This window comes from Magallana gigas, chromosome 4 (assembly GCF_963853765.1).
Source record: "Magallana gigas chromosome 4, xbMagGiga1.1, whole genome shotgun sequence".
NCBI lineage: Eukaryota > Metazoa > Mollusca > Bivalvia > Ostreida > Ostreidae > Magallana > Magallana gigas.
Window position 1 is genome coordinate 21,704,645 of NC_088856.1, and position 20,307 is coordinate 21,724,951.

The 20,307-nt window shown below is 34.0% G+C and overlaps 1 protein-coding gene and 1 long non-coding RNA gene across 2 annotated transcripts in view; one reads left to right on the forward strand and one right to left on the reverse strand.

Moving 5' to 3' along the window:
- LOC117691340 (uncharacterized) overlaps positions 1-20,307 on the forward strand; it is a 186,314-nt gene that overhangs the window by 161,030 nt on the left and 4,977 nt on the right. The gene's annotated exons all lie outside the window — the stretch shown is intronic.
- LOC117685875 (uncharacterized) lies at positions 4,844-11,815 on the reverse strand. The gene is made up of 8 exons (XM_066082023.1): positions 11,776-11,815; positions 10,431-10,486; positions 9,838-9,915; positions 9,324-9,410; positions 8,740-8,930; positions 6,907-8,107; positions 6,495-6,690; positions 4,844-5,937 (listed from the first exon to the last, which is right to left on the reverse strand). The coding sequence occupies exons 1-8, from the start codon at positions 11,813-11,815 to the stop codon at positions 4,844-4,846; spliced, it is 2,943 nt and encodes a 980-aa protein (XP_065938095.1).

The following is a 20,307-nucleotide window of genomic DNA, read 5'->3' on the forward strand; positions in this document are numbered from 1 at the left end:
CTTTTTACCTCTTCTCACTGACATTGATTTCAAAAAGCTTTTAATAAATATACAATGCATTTTTAAAATAATTTGTTTAATCATTTGTCTCGAGACATATGAAGCACATACTCCTCTGTTTGTGTGCATTTGGCCGCAGGGACATCGATAACAGTTTTGCTTATAATATGATTGAATTTCGTTTATGATATATTTTTTATGTTGTATTCTTTTAAAATTTTGACCTTTTTACCGATTAATTACTGAATAATATATAAGCGGCAATAATGGGTACTCGACTTCCTGTTATTCAAATGTCATGGACAGGATTTATTTTTAGTCAGAAGTAAATCGATATTGAAGAGAATGAAATAAAAAGAATTACTCAAATTAAATAAATAAACAATGCAGAGATTTGCATTATAATTTTTACATGAAAGCTTACATGAAAAGAGGAATAGAGAAAACTGTGTATTTTTCTTCATTAATGGGTACTCGCACATTATCTATTGAATACCGATTGCTTTACTTTTTGATAATCTACAACCTTGAAATAAACGGCTTATCCGTAAATATTCTTTTATTTCCTAAATCGTTTTTTTTTCTTTGAGGTGTCTCGTTTATGAGGTTGTTTTTAATGCAACACACAGCTTTTTTTGCCAACAGCAATACACAATGTCGGTTGTAAACTGAGCATTTCTTATAGAAAAAATATTCTTCAAAAATCAGTAACAAGCATTGATACATATATAATTGTATATATCATAAAAAAGTACATACGAAATACTTTACGACATCAACAAATTACATTACCAGTTTTTCGCATATGGTTATAAATTGGCAGTTGCAGTATGTGTAAAAAATCAATTAAAACAGATTAATTTAATCAAACGATAAATTAATTTTATTAAATTGACGTAAACAGGTTGTGTGTTAACTATTTTAGAATCAGTACAAGTAATTTAAGTTTCAAGTCATTATCGGTATGAATTACTTCTCGAATCATTCTTCTTCCTGTTCCGGTAGGTTCGTTTCAGTAGCATTCTTTAACTTTTTGAAGTCGCAATCATCGTTATGCTCCAGTAAGAAGGAGAATTGCAACCAGATCTCAGAGTGATAGAGATCAAACTTCATATCGCCGGTCAGGCCGTAGTCTCCCTTCCCAAGCGTCATATATGACGTCAGGCGTATTGTTCGAAGACAAGTTGTCTTCAAGCAATTCTTTTGCAAAGCAAATGTAACAAGCCAAGTATAACTTTACTTTGGGGTCTTTTTCAATTCAGCTGTCTTGAAACCCCTTCTTCTACCTCTTATGACAGATGATTTGGCTTGTTCCTGGAGTACTTGAGTGTTACAGTTCTATTATCAGATACATTCTCTTGAAAACAAGGTACTATACAGATGTTCTTCCGACCTTGCCGGTCTTGTGCTTAGTTTCGGGATCTCCAGCACCTGTGAAGAACACAGTGCCACTAGTTTCGACCGTTACTGCTTAATCAATATGCCAGGTTCTCCTCGGACTTTACTTTGATTGTTTACTAGCATATATGCAAGACGGCCATTCAAAGTATGTCTGCTTGTTTTGTTCACTGATCTATAAGTAAATTGGTAAATGTTTGGTATGATATTAGTAACTAAACGGGAATAATTTATAACAATTGCTCTTGCTGGGAAATTTCGTACAGTATTTTTTACATATTACTCGTGGTGATCATTAGTTATGATTGATAAATTAAAAAATGAACAATTATAAGCCATATTCCGAAATTTAATTTTTTTTTAATTTCTGAACACCATTTATCGATGCAGTAAATTGAAATTATATAATAGAAAATTTTGAATTTGAAACATCTTATTTATCGATTTATGCTTGAAACGATCGGTAGCGTTACTATTAGCGTTCTAGAGATAAATTTACATTTATGACATCAACATCAATATAATTTACAATTACAATAAAAAACTCACAGCACAGATTGATAAAATAATACCCCCTGGCAAATGGTGGAGGATTATTAAATCTTTGACTATAAAAATAAAAAGTGCATAAAATAATATTTACGACATTCAACACTATCACATGCGTATGTTTGAGTTTTTTGATCCCCGAATTAAAAGATTAACCTTAAAGTTTGCCAAATTTTGGCTTTTGTTGATTAAACAGGATCAGTCTTTTTAAGAAAATGTCACATTAAAATCATTCAATTGTTTCTTTTAGTCCGTGGTGAGCCACTTAAGTTTACGTTAAGTACCGATATAAACATACTGAACCTGAATTCACTGGACCTCAAACCCGCTAGTCCATGTACTATCAAATTGGACACGGCAGTCAAGAAAGAAGGACGAGTTCAATACTTTTCTTTTAATAATATTATTATTCATGTAAATAAATATCCAAACTGAGTTTGTATTTAACCCACACTTCCACACATTAATATTGTTGAATTTGTAGTTATTTGGTCCTGCTTTTCTGAGGTGAAGAGTATTATCTTAAAAAGACCCAGCCGTGATATTCTTATCAGTTTATTTATTATGAACTATGTCTTTGCATCTAAATACTAAGTAAACACGTGATTGGGTGTTATAAAAGTGTGATGTAGTATTCTGATCATTACTGTTTGTCCTGTGAGTATGCATTGACGCATTATTTGCGTATATTATTAAAGAAATAAATTACAAGTTTTCGTGAATGTTGCAGAATAACCTCCGAGGTCGAGAATTGCAGCCCAGTATTTCTATTATTTTTTGAAAGATATAGTCTCATAACTGCAGCGGTGTGTGCATACTAATTGAGTAACGCGCGCTAGCGTGACGTTGCATTTTACAGCGTTTAGCGTTTGTGACGTCATAATAAAACTAGTCATTCTAACCTTTGAGTACCATGTGTGTGTTACAGTCTTATATTTGCATATCCATTGTTCTTTCCCACTGTAAGTCCGTACGGAGGAGCTGCAATTATTTCTCTATAATCGCAATTGCTCTGTCTGTATACTATGACGTCATAAAGGTGTGTACTGTTCTATGTAAGATTCAGGCAGAGGGTGGCACATGTGCATGATGAAAAATATATTTGATCATTTTTATGTAATGTATGTTCACAGACTTGAGCTTTGAACAAAACTTTTTTTTTCATTGTTAATCGTTGCTATGGTAACCAACTGGATATCATTCTTGGATGAAAGAACAAACAAATGTGCAGGAAAATTACAATTTTACTGTATTTTCAACACAAAATCCATCAATCACTGCAAATTTCATAAAGAAATTTTTGTTATTTTCAAAAACTATAATAAAAAATGTATTTATTTCAACAATTCAAGTTTTGATTTTTTTTAAATGTTTCTAAGCAATACTGATTCTTGAAATCTATAAATAGCCCAGTTGAGCAATTCTCAAAAATGCCTAAATTTTAATTACTTTTAAGTGGAAATTCATGAAAAAGCAATCAGTGTGTATAATTTCATTGATGAATTCAGAAACTGTAACCTTAGGATATGTAAATTATCAAATAAAAATTCTGCGTTTTCAGTTTTTTGATGAAACACACTTTGGGGGAAAAAAGGCGTTTTTAACGTATTTCGACAATTTCTAACATTAAACATTCTGAATATAATCCTCTATCCCCTTAACAAAATTATTTTATTAATTGATAGTTCCACTAAATTAAAAAAGAAATGATATACAGAGCAAAAGTAAAGTATTAAGGTCAGACGACACGTTCCTCGAGAATCTTTTTTGTATCTCCTCGTAATAAAGAGTTCCAATAAAAAATATTAATTTTATAAATACTTTAAAAATGATCCAAATTTACTTGTGATTGGTTATATGTCTAGATGGTCGAGTGGTTAAAACCGTGGCCGTGCCAGAAGAATATAGGTTTTAGAGGTCGTGAGTTCAAAGCCCCGGCCCGGCGGAGATATTGTTCTAATATAGTGAATCTCGCTGTGCTGTAGATATATTTATTTTTATATCAGCAATTCAAGTGTATTTTCAAGAAGATTATATAGGATAATGCATACTCTAGTATTTTGCAGAAATGCCTGGTAAGGTACCCTGATTTTTTGCAAGAAAGCTTGTCAAAGTAGTAGTAAACCATTAACAAATTCCTGGAAAAAGTTATCTAAAATTGAGGAACGTGTCGTCTGACCTTAGATCATAAATAAGTGACATTATTGGTTGCTATGGCAACATTTGACATTGACCTTTTTGCCTAATAGAGATCTTATGCAAATTGTATAGCATTATTGCATAAAGTTTAATTACAAAAGATTAGAAAAATACAGATGTCATGAGTAAACATATATTATTACTGGTATATAGGAATTGCCATTTACATTGACCTCAAAATTAATAGAAGGCTGTTTATTTTTACCTTTTGGTGCAATCCCAAACAAGAGGCCTAAGGGCCTTAACAATCAACCACAGAATAAAACAATTTAAAGAGAAAAAGTCTAGCATTCAGAAACAACTTATATACTAAGTTCTTATCTGTCTTCCATTTAGATTTTTATCCTGTATGTTTTATTTTCTATTAAGACTCCACCCTCCATGGGTCCTTATTTAACCTTATTTTATTCTACATCAGTGGTTTTGAGAAGAGGTCAAACCATCAACTCCAAACAAAATTTGCTCAGAAAAACACAATAGAGCTTTCAGATCGGGTGAGATAAAATGGAGGATTTTCTAATGATGATGTACAAAATTCACAGCAGGAGCCTAAGGGAAAATAACATCCAAAACAAAAATCAACAACATGGCATTACTAAGTTTGACCACACTATGTTATGGATATGCCATATAAATATCTTAGGATGTAAACTTGACTCAAACAAATGTGATTTGTGTTGACAAGTATGAACTAGGTTCAAGTGATATTTTGAAAAACTTCTGCATTTTGAAGTTCACTTAGAACACTCAGCAAGTCACTGTCATCTAATCCAAGCTTTTCGGCACAAATTACATTTGCTTGACTGGAATTTACAGCAAGTCGTGAAAAAAAGGATGAAATTTGACTTGGCTGTAGCCATTCACACAGTGAAAACTTCTTCATTCCATCTTCCACCAGATTCCGCATCTCTAATGCAACAGCTGTGGTATTCTCCTTTCTACCACTTTCCTCTCCTTTCTTAAATAAATCAGTCAAGAAATCCTTCACTTTTTGAGAGAATCTGCTGTATCTTTTTTCTTTCTTCAAAGCCCATCCTCGAACTGGCAAATCCCCACTGTCTGAAGCCCCTGGTTCATGTTCAACTCTAGGACGAGTAGTTGTCAGCACACAGTTGCACATTTCTGCCCATAGTTTCTTTGTTTTATCACTTGAAGATTCTGACAATTTTTTGAACACATGATTCCCAATGAGCAGATGCTCATTAAGTTTACCAAAAGTCTGATATGACTTCACACATCCATATTCAGGACAAAAGAACAATTTAGAGTTCATTCCAGTAGGTTCGTTCTCGCACTCCTCCTCGTCATTTGATATGCTATCAGACCGATCATGTGATCCTGATTCATCATCCGTATTTGGTGTCTTGAGATGAATTTTACCATGGTTCTCAGGATAGTTAAAGTCGCTGATGATTTTCAGACAGGTAGCCGACTGGGTTTGTCCTAGTTTCTGAAGACTCTCTGTGTCCTTAAAGCACCCCTCTCCAATTCCGTAGGCCCTCCATGTCTTAATTCCTGTTGATGTGAACTCTATGTTCGATATGAAGCTCACTCCCTTCCATGAATGTTTTGTGACTTCTTGTTTGGTGACATCAACATCAACAACAGCAATGCAAGTTCCCTTTACTCCTGCTCCACTATCAATTGCTTCCTTCATTTGGGTTGCTGTACATATATTGTGACCTTCTGAAGAAAATATCCTCATCTTTGACCTCATATGAGCAATTTTAGCATCGCAGTAACTCTTTCCACTCTGTGCTTCACTATAGTCATAACGCTTCACAGTAATACCTAAAATAAAAAAATACACAGTCACAAATAATTTTTCTTTATAATATTAATAACTACAGTACATTTACATTACACATGTACATGTATTTTGCTTATAACATGTGTGGAAAGCATTCTAAACACCATAACATGTACAGAAGGTCAAAAGGTTAAGATTAATTATGCTTTTATTTTGAAAGTTACTCAGTTTGTTTGCACACACCATTGGGCTTATAATACTTCATCTTTCCAAAAATAACGATTCAATGCTTTTATATACATGAATGTATATATATATATATACATTCTCAAAGGTTCTTTTAAAGGACATAAGACTTTCATTTGCATAATGTTCAAACAGATAATATATGACTAAAAAAAAGAAATTTAAACATTTGAACCTTATTTTTAAGATTGATGAAATCATGATTACCAAAAAGCAAGGAAAAACACTCATTTCTTAAAGATAAACAACATCCAAAAAGCAATTCCAAAGCAACAACTATGTAAGATACGTTCATTGTACAATATACATGTATTTGTATAATGTGCAGAAATTAAAACAAAAACCAAAATACCTGTTCTCTCTGACAATGATGGTATGGAGAGCCATATCTGCCCACAATGGTAGCACCCAGCATTGTCTGATCTCAGGTAAGCTTCCGTAATGTTTGGCATATGTTGTTTAATGGTTACTAGTGTATGTTCTAGTAATGAAAGAACAGCAAAGAAGTCCTGTTTCACATAATCCATTATGTGAGTAAATGTCTTGTGCTACAAGTACAAAAGAGTAAAATTGTTTAAGGTACATGGACCTATAATGTAAGACAGTTTCATTTTTTTTCTAAACATAAACAACAAAACTTTCAAATGCCATACACATTTTATACACAAGTATATCTAACACTGTAGGCAAAAAAACCCTGACAATCAATTGACAGACCTTTGCTAATTACTTAGTATAAGAGTAATATTAATACATTAGCTTACCACCAAACTTCCATTTTGATCCTTGAAAACTGCAACACATACATGCCAGTGTACACCTTTCTGACCAAAGAAGTCTTTCATTTTCTCCCGGTACATCTGTGGCAAGTACTTCATTGCCCAGTCTAAAATCACTAGGACTTCGTTGTTCTTCAGGTCATGCAGAACGTCTATTCTTCCATCATCCTGATTCACGGTTCTTACAATATGAGATCTCCAGTCTTCTACTTGGGTAATGGACATTTCTAAATCTTGCAAAAATACCTCTTGCTCTTCTGATGGAGTCTTTATGATGACCTCACGGATTTCTGTCAAAGCCTCACCAAATATATAACATCTGCTGCAGTTTTGGTTATGTTCATGATCACATGTAACACCAAGAAGGCTTGATTTGGGGTCACTCAGTGCATACTGTAAGCAGTGAAAAGCACATTCATCCTCTCGCTTGATGTGAAGTTTGTAGTCAGTCTTCAAGTACAGTCGTGCATTAAACAGCTTATCCTTCATTTCTTTTTTCCATTGTTGAGGTTCATCAAGCTTATCTACTAAGCTGCTCAGACTGTCAAAAGCTGACGAACCATCAACTGCAATGTTATCAAGTCCTTTCAGGCACTTCCGTTTTGAGGCACTGCATGCATTTAGCACTTCATATAGAGTCGACTCACTTAGAGGCTCAAAGTTGATACTAGTGCAATAAGCATTGTAAAGTTTGATCAAATTTGAATGGATCATAGTCCTAACTATATCAGGAATTAGTAAAGTGTTTCCAGAATCTAGCTTTAGGTTCCTTGTAGTGTATGATGAAATCTCGTTGAATGATGGGTCACTGAAAAATTCAACCGCATGTTGTAACTTAGCATAATTGATTCTCTCCCTGTGTTGAGAAGATGCTTTTAGTTGAACATCTGATCCAGGACCATATACAAAAGCATGTCTTCTAGCTTTGTCTATCTGATGTTTTGTAATCTCTGGAAATTTTGTCAATAGTTCAGCCTTAGAACACCTGTGTACTATCAGGGACAAAAGTTGACATTTCAAATTTGCATCTTTGATATTGTGGTACATTTCACCAACAACATTGAAAAGGTCATCATCAGAAGATTCTGAACTTGGTAAAACTATTCTCTTAAGTCTTTGTCCTTGATGAGGAGCAATCGCATCTAGCAGAGCTGTGCAAGTCTCTTCTGCTTTCCTTTTGTAGTACCTAATAATTACAAAAACAATTAAGATACAGGTAGTTAAGAGTGCATGACACAAAATAGACAAAAGCTACACCTGTGCATATGAGACCAGAGGCAATGTGGGCATGCTCACAATTAACTAATCTTTGAGTAAATTTGGACATAACTTCAAGACACATTTAAACTTTGTGTGAAGAATGAACTAATGTTCATTAATTAGAAAATTATACATCAAACACAAATTTAACACTTTTTTCTGCCTGTAACCTTGAAATTGTCAAAATGACCTTTGCTTAGATTATGACAACCCTAAAGTCATAAGCTATTTTTGTGTCAAGTATCAACTTCTAAGTTGTAGACGGTACATTTTTTGCAAATAACCTTGAACTTGTAGAATGATCTTGGGGCATACTCATTACACAGCCTCAGGTTATAAACAATTCTTTATACCAAGTATGAGATATCACTGAATCTCCATTACAAAGTTAAAGCCCAGCAAAGACAGATGGACAAGGTGATTCCTAACCCCTCTCCATTATTGTTTGCAGGGGGTATAATAAACAAATGTTATTGTGCATGGAAACAATGATGGTCTCGTATTATTTTCATCCAAGAAAAAAAGTTAAATCTTAAAACATTAGTGTAATTTAGTCACCTTAAAGTTCGTTCTTTAACATCCACCAAGTCTGTGCCTAGTCTTGAGCGAAGAGGACTAATTTGACCTTGGCTTATGATGTTGATGGCTGCATTAACATCAGCCAACTGAATTTCTTGAAGGGGAAGTGCCTCCTCTTCCTGACTCCACTTAGAACTTTGGCTGCAAACTGCGCTGCTTTGACTATCACTCTGTTACAAAATCAAAAGTTATGTACATTAATAAATTACAGCTACATGTACTACAATGTATACATGCATATTATGCATGTACATGTACTTTGAAGACAGCAAATTTTAGTTTTTGCAACATATATATTTGTTTGACATGTGATCCACATAACCCACTTGAGCACATGTAACAATTGGGGGTTCTTTTTCATGGCCACTACTTCCTAATCTCTTCATATGGGTGTGGAGAAGGTTTTCACTCTCATGACATTTACAATTTTAATTGATGCACTTTACAGTCTGACTGCCTCTCCTAATGCAAATGTATGTGAAGAAGTATATATATATAACTACAGTATTTCTTCAGATTTTTTGGTGTTTACATGAAATTCATTAAATTCATTCAACACTTACCGGTACTAAGTCTTCATAAATGGAAGTATCTGTCTGTCTTGTACGGAGTCTGCAAGTCCATGCTTCATCATTTGTTTCATTCAAAGGCTGAGAAAAAAAAATGATGGAAATGTTATAGCAATGAAATCATACATTTGCAGCAAGAATATTCATTTGATAATTCACATAAATAAAAGCCAAATACTGAAATTAATATCTTTTTTTTTAGGCCTTTCAATACTCTACAGTCAGAGCTGCATGAAGCAATTTTAAATGCCTGTCTTAATGATCATGCAGAACTTGCTGATTCAAATCTCATCATTGGCAAAATATACAATTTGAAATTATTCTGAAACAGCCTCTATAAATGCATAATTTTATCCCTTTACTTTTCTTGATGTAGTATATATTGTTATGTACATATGATATCACTGATTATGTGGTTTTAAATACCATACATGTTGAATACAACTTGAAAGGTTCAAAACACTTTAAATTAACAAAATATTGACTGCAAGACATGAGCTTTACATACAGCATCAGTACATGAAGACTTCTGGTTTTTGAGAGAGTCTGTTGTATGTTCTCTGTTGTCTTCTATGGGAACTTCAACCTAATAAAGATAATATATTTTACAATTTAATTAAACTTGGATACAATCATTTCTTTTTATCACAGCACACAGACCTACATATTCTTGTGTTGCCTACTGAGCAGAGCAATTTACACTTAGAGATCACTTTACCTAGAGTCTTTGTCTGAAACACCCCTTACATCTCAAAAACTGAAAAATGCATGGATTTGATATTTTGTGCATACATGTATGATGCTTGGCACTAGGACTTATATAAATACAATAATTACCAACCTCATGACCTTTCATTATACATGTAACATGCACAATCAATAGAGCCCAGCCTTAATGATAGCACACATCCAATGAAGCATGATGACGGATAAAAACGGAAAGTACATGTAATAGGTAATCTGACTTAGGTGAATTAAAAATGCCCATGCCTTAATTGCCTTAACTCACATTCATATACTATTATGCAACTATGGATAAGTAATTAACTTATTTTATACAACAGGAAATTAACAGTAGTAAAATAAGATTGCATTTGTTACCTCTCCTATTGATGATGGAAAATTCAAGTAATCTCCATGGCATTTTCTGCATATTCCTAAAATTTTAAGAGAAAAGTATTAAATTTATCATTTTTTTAAAATATATCTCTGTATAATAAGTCCATCATAATAATTGACTTACAACTCTTCTTTACTTCTAGAGGTAAATTTTAAATGACAGATATATCATATCCCTAGAGTGTTCTTTAGCTTTTTTTTTTAACATTGATGAACATTTCAATGTTTATTTTCTTGTTTATAATTATAAATATCTTTATATGTATATATGTGTGAGAGCTAAAGTGAGCGTGTTTAACCATTGTAATACATTGTATGTATGATAACATGTTTACTCAGTTCATTGTATATTCAACCTTCACTTCTGATATGAAGAGGGCATTTATGAGCATTGTATGCCTGATGCCAAATTCATTCAGTTTTTCTGAATATAAGTATTGCCTGATGGATTCAGCAAATATACCATCTGGGCCTCCTAATTGTACATGCAAAAAATGTGTTTTATCATATAATGTATGGTTGATGAAAATTCTAATACATGCTGGTATAAAAGCATTTAAATTACCAATCATCAGCTGATCAAATAAATCTACTGATTGAATCGGATATGAAAATACATGTAATTTGGAATTCGTAGTTATATATATACTCTGCCCCAAGATTTTGCTTCCACTACTTTTCGCTTGACATTTCGATAATCATCATTACATTAAAGGCTTTGTGCTCAAACTACGTTCATCCACAAATATGATAAATGTCCAGGTTGGATTACCTGTTTTGAAATGCCCCCTCTACCACTTCAGGTTTCAATTCCAAAATAGAAATTCTACGGGGATTTTGCATTGAAACAGTCATGAAATAGCTATAATACATTGAAAAATAAGTATTCCAAGTGAGTTCCTAATGGTAAAAAGATGTAAAAATTTCCATTATAAATTCACTTAGGAATTTGTTATCATTTCTGTGAAATTTTGTCAGAGTGAAAAATGATAGTATGTGTAAATGAAGATATCTTTGATATTTTCTCTTTTATCAATTTCAACTGTATTTCTTTCACATAGATGTGTATTTTTAATCAAAAATCATCAAAAATTGATGAAAGCAATAACTTGGGACAGACTATGATTATACATGTATATGTACTTGTATCAGGTACATAGACCAATGTAGACCCCCCCCCCCCCCAAGTTTTTGTCCATGCAGGGTCATGAAAATTTTAATTAACCCTTGCGAGATATTTTACTGTTACTGTGTCTCATTTTAGAATTTAAATAGCTTCTGTTCAAAATCTTGCTGAATATAAACATGATGAATAAGAATAACTTACCAGAACCGACTGGCACTAAAATTCCAAACTCAGAAATCATCCGCTTACACATCAGTGGCGGATCCAGCGCCGGCGCGCCGGGCGTGCCCCCCCCCCCCCCCCCCGTTTGATTTTTTTTTTTTTGTGGATGATTTATTTTTGATCATATAAAGTCATGCTCTACTTTAATATTAAATTCAATTTGTAAAATGAAAAATACAAAGATTTATAATTTGTAGGCATATTCATGTAGAAGTGTTATTTCATTCGATATAGTTTAGTAATTAAAAAAAAAATAGGAACGGCTCAACTTGTGTACGAGTGGACTTCTTGTGTAAGACTCGGTTTATGTAGTACATAATATTCACAGAATAATTACTCTTCTATTACTTATTCCTGTGTCGAGTGCTACTGTTGAACGAGGAAACTCAGCAATAAAACGTATTAAATCGTCCCAGAGAAGTACTATGGGACAGGACCGGTTAAACGCCCTTACTCTTCTCCAAATTCACAGAGATATTCCCCTAGACTACAAGAAAATTGTCGACATCTTCATTAACAAAAACCCAAGAAGAATGGTGTCTAACAATCCATTTAAATAAAACAGCTATAATTGTGTACGATATTTTGAAGTATTTCTTGTTTTTATTTATTTTAATCATTTACGACCGACAAACTCATTGGTGCAAATTTTCTCCTGGACAATTATGACAAATAACAATATTATTGAGTAAAATTGCAAAAGCCTACAAAATGAACAAAATTTAGTTAAAAGTCTTATCCCAGATACAATGAAATAAATACTTCTTATTTGTAAGAGCTCAATTGAAACTTTCTGCAGCTTCTGTTACTTCAAAATTAAATGTCTCATAACATTTTGGTAACATTTCTAGTGACTAAAATGACGGGAAAATAAGTAAAAATTGGCCCTCCAGACAACATGATTTTGCCTTTCAAAATATCTAGATTTCAGGAGCTTCCGGGGGCTTCGCCCCCTGGACCCCCACCAGGGCTACGCCCTGGACCCACTGGGGGCCTCAAGGCGGCCCCCAGACCCCCTGCCTTTAACTGCGCCCCCCCCCCCGTTTTCAAATTCCTCGATCCGCCACTGCACATGCGAGAGTTAAAACTCCGATATGGTTTGGCAGTTCCCTTATGGTTAGGATACTGACAAGAGGTCTTGGGACGCCAGTGAATACCTAGAAAATCTCTGTGATAGGGACATACTGTGAATGTTTCCTCGAAAGTGAAGAGTCCCACCCGCTAGTCTGGTACCCGCCCCCGCCACTGCGTTTTCACTTCGTTTTGGGGTCAGGTAAAAGCCGGCGCCATTTTGAAAATGGCGACCTCCATGACTGGGATGAGGTTCAACCAACCCATACCGAGTGTTAATGACAATCAGTTGTATCGAAAAATGTAGTTTTTTGAGTATTTATTATTTATTTATCACAGTTTTCTTGCAATGTTTACATACCCCCCGAATTAAATATCGACCTATATTTATTTAACCAAGGATGGCTTAACTTTCTAAATGAGTTGACAAGTTTACCTAAGATATACACTAATACAAATCACCGAAAAATCGGCAGGGCCACGCTTACATGACTGGAAATGCAGGTGCTAGAGCTCGAATTTCCTCTGAAAAGGGCTCTGACATACTCAAAAAACTACATTTACAGTGGCGGGGGCGGGTACCAGACTACCCACCCGCTTGCAAATTAGATCTGCTTCACTGAACACATCAGCCTCTCCTTTTACACCAGATCGAACTCCATTTTTGATTAGATGTGAAACAATACCGCTCTTGCAGTCTTTTAATCTAGTCAAATTTGTTTCTGATGGATGAAGAGGTGAAAAATCACAACAAGTTGAGGAATAAACACTAATAGAGCATCTTTCAATTGGAGTCTGCCATATTGATGCCCCGATGAATTATGGGAAACGGGAGATAACTCTTGTGGTTAAAATTGGGAGAAGGGACTTAACTTTAGAAGCAAAATATTTAATAGCATGGAGAAAACACAAAAAAATAACAATTCTATATGAAAGCAAAAATTAAAATAAAAATATTTTTATCATGAAAAACAATTTCTTTGAATGCTTTTTGTAAATATCATTAATTTAAAATGGGTGAATTTTAATGATATTCTATAGAAATTCAACCAAACCCATTATTTACCTTGGGGGTGAATATCACAATATACCAAAGAAATGATTTTTTTTTAATTCATAAAGTTAAAGAGGTTTAATTTGAATGACAATTGAAAAGAAATTAACAAATTGAAAATTTAATGTGTGTAATGCCTGCATAGGGCCTGCCTGACTCTTACACGGAGCAGTACTTAAACTACTATACGATACATCATGTGTTTTTCTCCACTCCATAAAATTGATATATATAATTAAAACATGATGTCTTATAATAACATTTTAAAGGAATGTCTGTTATAACATATCATTGATTCTGTTAACAAATCGATCTATGTGAATAAAAAAGATACATTACAGTCTGAATGTTTATTTTTGATGCAATAGCTAAATGTCAAGGTCTATATGCTAATACAAGCCTAACAGGGTATTTGCGAGTGGTAAAATGCAAATATTAGTAATAAACAAGGATTATTTAGTGAACATGGCGTTATGAATAGCAACTGCTCTGCTGGCATATTTTCCATGATGCGCTAACGCATCATGGAATATGTCAACAGAGCAATTGCTATTCATAACGCCATCTTCACTAAATAACGTTGTTTATTTCTTGAATAACTGCAGTGTTTTTTTACACACTTTACATTAAAAAAATATTTGGAATGTAAATATTTAAGTATTGAATCCTTATTTTTTGAAAGATATAGTCTCATAACTGCAACGGTGTGTGCATAAAAATTGAATAACGCGCGTTATCGCGTTATGAAAATTTGTTTGCACACACCGTTGCAGTTATGAGACTTTATCTTTCAAAAAATAAGGATTTAATGCTTATATTTTCATTTTTTACCTCTTTGTTTTGTACGCAAATGCGAATTATACCTCAACATTACTGTACTATCCTATGGGTAAGTTTAAATTAATGGAAGAGCCACTGTTACAGCCACAAGCGTGATCTTTGATTTTCGCTTGTGACGTTGTATTTATCAGCGTTTAACGTTTGTCACAATTAAACGTCACAATTAAAACTCAACATTAAACCTTTTAGTACCATGTCTGTGTTATGGTGCTATATCTGCAGTAGCTTAACATGCAACATATACGTAGAATGTAAATATGTTATTTTGCACGACAAGTAGTGTCTTATCATCTGTATTTGAATTACGCACATATTTATAATATGATTTCTCGGATTTGTCCAACAGGAATTTCGAGAAAACCCTTAAGCTATATGAATCATATGTTGTGTAATATTTAAAGATAGAATTTATTCCTTCAAATTATATATCAATAATCGATATATTTCTAAAAAATTGTAAGGATCCAAGCAATATTGAACTCTAGGCTTGTTCAACCGGATGCTCGGCGGTCTCTGTTTATCTCCGACAAGCAAGCGAGAATTTGTCGAAGATTTACGGAGACAGCCGAACGTCGGTTCAACGAGACTACACTGAACTCTGGCGTAGGAATACATACGACTACAAAACAAGAAATTGTTCGTACCATTTAGAATATGACTATTTTCAGGGTATTTATAAATAACTTTCCTTGAAAGAAAACAATGCTTGAGCATACATTACATCGAATTTATCGATTAATTTCAAGAACTAAGTCTTGTCAGCGGTGTTGATTTGTGAATAGGTCCACACACTATTTCAGTTCCTGTTTGCTTGAGTAACTGCATAGGAGAGTTGATTAAAATCAACTCCCAAAAACCTAACTTACAACTTTATTAGTTCTGAGTAGGGCAACACCTTAAAAACGCGATCCATATGTTCAAAAATACCTCAAATAAATGTTCTGGTCCTTTCATCAAAGGTACAGAAGAATTTTTAGTGACAGAATAGCGGAAGGTTTGTAAAATTACTGAAACTTTTTTGAATTTTTTTTTATCTATCAGATAGCCTAACAATAGATTCATTTAATCTAACAGTTACATGTGGTACCGAGCAGTCAAGGAAAATGAAGATGGTGTACTGTGTATCTGATGACTTTATTTTTATTTTGAATATAGAGGCATTGACCTACAAAATAATACATTATGAGAAAACTGAAAAAAGGAAAGAAAATACATTAGCTATAAGTTACCACAAATTCATTATACGTTTCATAAAAAATCAATTACAGTGCGTACTGTAAAGAAAGCTAACCTTTGAACTTTACAGACACATTCCAAGTATTGTAACTTTAATTACAAAAATACACTTTAGTATTGACAATGCAATTAAAATAAAACCAGGGACTTAACATTTACACTGATAAGTAAAACATAAGTTAATATAAAATTTACATACCATAAGATGCCACATATATCAACCGGATGGCATTTTCTTGAAACGATATACTGCTGTAACTTAATAAGAAATAATTTAATTCTGGTTGTAACGCGCTTTCTGATTGGCTGAACAATTTGTTTTATATCGTATAAAGAATGTTGCCCACGTCATAGTAAGACTAACGTCAAAAACGTATCAATACACCTGCCGTTTCGTTTTAATTTTGTACAATTTTATGTCATTTTAAAGGTCAAATGGCCGTTTTTATCTACAATGAAGAGTAAAAAAAATTAAATTATAAGCAATGAATTCAATATTCATTAGTTTTATACGATATAAAATGGTTTGGAACAGTTTACGATTTTTTATAAACCGCTTCGCGGTTTATAAAGCGTAAACTGTCCCAAACCATTTTATATCGTATAAAACAAATAAATATTGAATTCATTCCTTAATTATAGGTAACTTATTTATACACCTAGCTTCAAAACAATTGGTTAATATTATGAACCAATGAAATTACAGATAGGAAGAACTCAATTTACTTGCGCAGTAAAACTTTGACTGATATAATTTTAAGATTCTATTGAACAAAACGAAAAATACAAAATACAAAACGAATAAATACACATAGACATATTACTCTACTATCACATATGGTTTAACGTTTTGATATGAAGGTAAAAGCGAATGTATTTACTGTTAAAACAAAGTTTTTGTCTTTTTTTCATTTTTGACTAAATTTACCAATATTAATATCAGCCTCGTCGCAGTAATAATATTGCGGCCGTAGCTGTGTGCCACTTCACTTACTCTGAGTTTTTATTTTCATTTTCTCTTCAACTGTTGTGAATACATTTATATCCACAAATTTTTATCAACAGAGAAACCAAATTCTAGCTATTTGCAGCTTGTTTTTGCTAACTAACAAATGAATATTGACACAAATATTCAGTGTATGTAACGGTCATTTATTAACTTATAAATGACTATAGTCTGTCCAAGTTATTGCTTCCATCACTTTTTGATGATTTTTAATAAAAATACACATACCTGTGAAAGAAATACAATTGAAATCGATTCCCTACAGTATTTCGTAGCATATACAGTAAAACTTTTTCAAACTAAACCGCCCTCTTAAAAACCGGTTCACCTTTAATAAAGATATGTTTCAAAAGCACTGGCATACACCTTTTCATTCTTTCAAATAAATTCCCATAAACCACATAATTATGTAAGAGCAACACGGGCAACCTTTTATAAACGTACGGCACACATGTAATTTAATATCCCTCACTATATCGGGCACCCCAGCCTAATGTTCATCTGAGAATCCTATTTTTCAAACCTATTTTAGAAACCCCAGAAAAAGATTCATAATGATATCTTGTTACTTATAGCAAACTTTGTATTTCCCACAAAAAAGGGTCTTACTTAAATCTACGAAATGATATCGGCATCACATAGATATATCTGACCGTCATTTCGTAATTCCTAGGAATTATGAGACGCAATGATCATATCACCATCAATAGTATGCACATTTATAGAAATTCAAATAAAATTATTTAGAAGAAAACGTTGAAAGTTCTTTGTCACTGTTACAATGACCAGCAAACAATAAGCATGATATGTAACGGAATTTGAACAATTGTCGTAATGGACGATGAAGTTACAAATCTCTCCAGATATTGGCCAAATGACAGGTTCTGTCGCAGCACACGTCTGGCAAGATGGTCAGGTGAGAATTATAATAGATAGTTCGTACAATGAAGAATGGGGTTGTGGAACCACACTCCTTCCCTTCTTTTAGAGCCGATGATATCCATAAGCAAATCCAAAAGTATAAATTAAAAAAATCCACCCCTCCCAAAACTGTGTTCAGAAATGATTTAGATAAGTGACATACAAATGCTTAACTTCTGCAGTACTCGACGTGATATAAATTTTCGTAAGATACTGAAATATAAGAGTCCCTACACAGTGAATAAGTTTAACCACAATGGTACTGAACAGTATTGGGCGGAATGAATGATGAAAAAAAAAACAGAACAAAATGTAGTGAAGTCTATATAACTTGATGCTCCAGTTCACAATATCAAAAATATTACTATCATATACTTTCCTTAAGCACATATGCCACACAAATAAAAATGTATACACGGTGTACATTATTTGTATACGATCTAAAACATCATCTACAGGTTGACAGGTATAAGGGCATCCGTAGATATCCATGGCATTGGCTTTAGCCACCTAAAGGAGGAGTAAGGTTGGAGTGTTTCTGATAAGAGCGAATAAATGGCCATTGAATGCTTGACGGTCAGGCTTAAGATTGAGCCCTAAAGTTGTGTCTTTTCCTCGTCCTGGAACCCGAGTGGTGTTCTCCTAATCTCATATTTAACAGGTGGGTTATCCTTGGTGTCATTCTTTTAAGTAACTGATGTTAGACTGCCCACGTCAATGTGATGTTTAGAGACTATATCATGGTACTCCACTAGCAATTGATTGACACGTCATTACTCCCTGTAGTTGAGTTCATGAGTTGACCTAAAGTACAATTCGTTGAGATGTTCCGGGAGTTTATCAACCCGGACAGAGGTTTGGTTGTTCCTGATGAGGCTAGGGCTTTCCTCCTGTTGAAAAATCTCTGCAAACACCTTAGATTCTCCACCCACATTTCCTTCTTTAGTTTTCACTGCAGTACCAGTGTCATTTATAAATATCATAGCTGTGGTATTGCCCCTTCCAAGGGTGTGGGATCCCAGCAACTCCGATTTTAGTCGTTTAGGAGAGAAAACATTTTCACCTGGTACTCTAACTTTGATGTTTGGCTCAATACACAGTGTCCTCTTTATCTGGACATAAGAGCTAGGGTGTCCCTTATGACCCGATATCAGCTTTACTGGAAATGTGTTGTTTTCAAGCGATACGGTGCACTCCTTAATGTTGACAATTCCATGGCACACCGCCAGAAATAATTCAAGTCCTTGTATTAATTCATTATCTATTGGTACAGAACAGCAGTCCAAGGAGACATGAATATTGCCAATTTCAAAAGCCACTCCTTCTATCAACCTGCCATCCATAATTTTGGATCCTATTTATTTTAACTTTATGAGCTTGATCATGGCTAGCTGATTATCTGGGTTTAAGCTCTCGTGAGTAAGAGTTATCACTGCTGCTGTATCTATAAAGGCATCTGTAGGCTTTCACCCATGATGACATCAAGCTTAATACTTTTTCCTGAAGTCCGTCGTATAGTAATAACATGATACGGTAGGCCACTCAAGGGTCAAACGTGGGCCAAATAGCCTGGTCCCTTCTTGTTAACATCCCCTGCTGGTTGGCCTTTAGCCTAGTTGGAACTCTTACAGTTGATAGAGAAAGGGAAACGCTGTCCTCAATTCCGTATTCTACTAATACTCTAATTTCTCTCGAAGGGCCGGCCTCTTGGCACTTGGGAGCTGGGTTGAACTTGATTTCTGCTGAGTGATTGTTTGACACTAGTTATCAACCTCTCAACCAGAAAGGTAACATGATCATCCAATGAACAACTGTTTTTGTCCTTCTCATTAGAGAACTTGGATTCGGCCCTACAAGGAAAAGAATACCGTGTTGGGGACCCTCTCTTTCTAGGAATAGAGACTTGGCGTTGAAAATAGGCAGTTGCTTCGCTATTTTCTCTAGTTCCATACAGAGCACGGCGATTGGCAATGGCGGTTTTTATATATTTAACTGCTTTGTGCAATGTTGTTGGTTCTCTGTCCGTTGCCTTAATAGCTGTCCCCTTACAAATGATCTTGACAGGCTTATAAAAAGGTTTCTATTGAAAGGACTATATATGATATGGGCCTAGAATGCCCCCCCCCCCCCCCCCCTAAAATGAACATAATTTTATTGTAATTCTGTGTTTTCTTTGTACAGAAATATATGTGATGTTTTTACATAATGTTCATTTTGATTCAACTGTTCACAAATCAGAAATATGACATCGTAAAGACAACCTTTTCCTGTCATTTTTGCATTTGTATCATAGATCACCTTGTATTTTAGCAGTTTTTTGTTCAGAAAACTTAGAGCGCATGCTTGAACAAACAAAATAATTTTATCAGAGATGTATCTAGCC

Excerpts from the sequence above, each read along its gene's own strand:
- LOC117685875 (XM_066082023.1), bottom strand. The coding sequence starts at position 11,815 with ATGATTTCTGAGTTTGGAATTTTAGTGCCAGTCGGTTCTG. Across the intron at positions 10,487-11,775 it reads TTTAGTGCCAGTCGGTTCTG|GAATATGCAGAAAATGCCAT; the intron begins GTAAGTTATTCT and ends TTAAAATTTTAG. Across the intron at positions 8,931-9,323 it reads TTTATGAAGACTTAGTACCG|AGTGATAGTCAAAGCAGCGC; the intron begins GTAAGTGTTGAA and ends ATTTTGTAACAG.